The sequence below is a fragment of the Meleagris gallopavo genome, chromosome Z (assembly GCF_000146605.3).
Source record: "Meleagris gallopavo isolate NT-WF06-2002-E0010 breed Aviagen turkey brand Nicholas breeding stock chromosome Z, Turkey_5.1, whole genome shotgun sequence".
In the NCBI taxonomy this organism is placed as follows: domain Eukaryota; kingdom Metazoa; phylum Chordata; class Aves; order Galliformes; family Phasianidae; genus Meleagris; species Meleagris gallopavo.
The window spans coordinates 19,255,181-19,256,815 of NC_015041.2; the positions used below are offsets into that span (position 1 = coordinate 19,255,181).

Here is a 1,635-nt window from a genome sequence, read left to right on the forward strand (position 1 = left end):
AATCAATGAAGCATACAGTTCAATCAATATCTCACTGAATAGATCCAGCATCCTAAAGGGAAGAACTGCTACCCTCTCCCTCCCAAGTCTGCAACATTTTGATAACCCACAACAGACCTAATATTGCAGCCCCATGCAGACACTGTAAACAGTTAAGGTGCTGCCTGCTAAAGGACTACAAAATTGGGTCCTAGTACTTACAATTAAGCTTATTACAATTACAATTAAACCGATGACTACTTTTCCCTAGGACCCAGATCTGGTTTTATGGGCTTGTTCCACCTTCAGACTGTTTGCTCCTCACAGGAACTCAAAAAAACTGAAAGATATGCAATTAAGTCCTTCTGTATTTTAAAAGGGGTAAACGCACTATTATTCTAGAACATGCAACGTGCACTTACCAGACCATTGCAGTTGCTTACAGCCACTTTAGTTGTAGTGTGTTGGTCTCGCAAATATCCTGTGTAATGACAGTGGTCTAAAAAATCATGCTTCCACTGAGGACCATCTTTCCCCCAGTACTCCACTGTAAAATGTCTGGACACCAAATCTGTGTTGAGAGTCAGGTTTAAATGAAAGTGCTTGCCATAGGCAGAAAGTTTAAAAAATAATTTAGATGCTGCCAGTTCTTGATCATAAGGGTCTGCACTCCTCCTCCTTCTTGAGGGTTTAACACTTTTCACAGTAAAGCTGAGGAAGGCTCCATTTTGATCAACCCTTATTGGGATTGTTAGCTGGTAGTGTTCAAGGTAAGACAGGAATTCCTCTGTAATCACAAGGTAAGACAGTCCAGGGAGTGTGCATAGAAGAGAAGAAAATATAACAGGAAACAACAAGTAGTAAACATAAGCCACAACTGGCTAAATCCCATCATCCGCATAAGTAAAAGTTACTATCAGGTAAACACAAGGTGCAGAGCTTTACTAAAGAAAAGAAAACGCTCTTTTCTTTCTATGTAAAAAAAAAATGTGTTCTGTTTCCTAATAATCAGATATCACAAGGAAAAAAAAACAAAACATTTTTAACAATGTACCTTATCCTATTCACACAAAACAGGAAAACATGGGGCTAAACTTTACCTAGAAGCACAAATCCTTTTAATGATATCATTCAAAGACAAAAGCTACTGCACTCACCTACATAATAGTAAAGTATTATGTTGCAACATATCTAAAAGACTCTTCTTGCCATTAAAGGTCTATAAATGCTAATGGATTAATGATTAGATCCTTACTTCCTAGCTTCAAAACACATAAATGACCATATGGTAAGCCTTTAAACTGCTATGAAGTATTAAAAAGTACAACATTTTACCAATTTAATTTGTAACATTTTTGTACAGATAAAAGTAAAACAAAAAAAATTAAACAGTTAAATCAATGTAGTCAAACATTCAAAGCAATGAAACATGATCAAACTAGGACCGCAGTCTATATGATCTCATTAATAACATAACCATGGCTTTGAAAATATTTCCCAAATGTAAAAATTGATGATTCTTGTTATCTGTAGAGGTCAGGCTCCTACCTTGAGAACTGTATGAAAGCCTGCTGTCACTGTGAAATTCTGATGAAACCATGACTAGGCTCAGAATCCATGTCCACGTCTTCCAAAAAATTTCCATAATTTAGAAAA

General features: G+C 36.2%; 2 protein-coding genes across 2 annotated transcripts in view; both read right to left on the reverse strand.

Moving 5' to 3' along the window:
• Positions 1 to 1,635, reverse strand: part of ADAMTS6 (ADAM metallopeptidase with thrombospondin type 1 motif 6) — a 246,452-nt gene that overhangs the window by 199,583 nt on the left and 45,234 nt on the right.
• On the reverse strand, positions 61 to 1,629 carry LOC104914929 (A disintegrin and metalloproteinase with thrombospondin motifs 6-like). The gene is made up of 2 exons (XM_019610415.2): positions 1,528 to 1,629; positions 61 to 766 (listed from the first exon to the last, which is right to left on the reverse strand). The coding sequence occupies exons 1-2, from the start codon at positions 1,622 to 1,624 to the stop codon at positions 378 to 380; spliced, it is 486 nt and encodes a 161-aa protein (XP_019465960.1). The 5' UTR covers positions 1,625 to 1,629; the 3' UTR covers positions 61 to 377.

Coding starts and splice junctions, on each gene's coding strand:
- LOC104914929 (XM_019610415.2), bottom strand. CDS start 1,624: ATGGAAATTTTTTGGAAGACGTGGACATGGATTCTGAGCCTAGTCATG. Junction 767..1,527: donor GCTTTCATACAGTTCTCAAG/GTAGGAGCCTGA, acceptor TTGTGATTACAG/AGGAATTCCTGTCTTACCTT.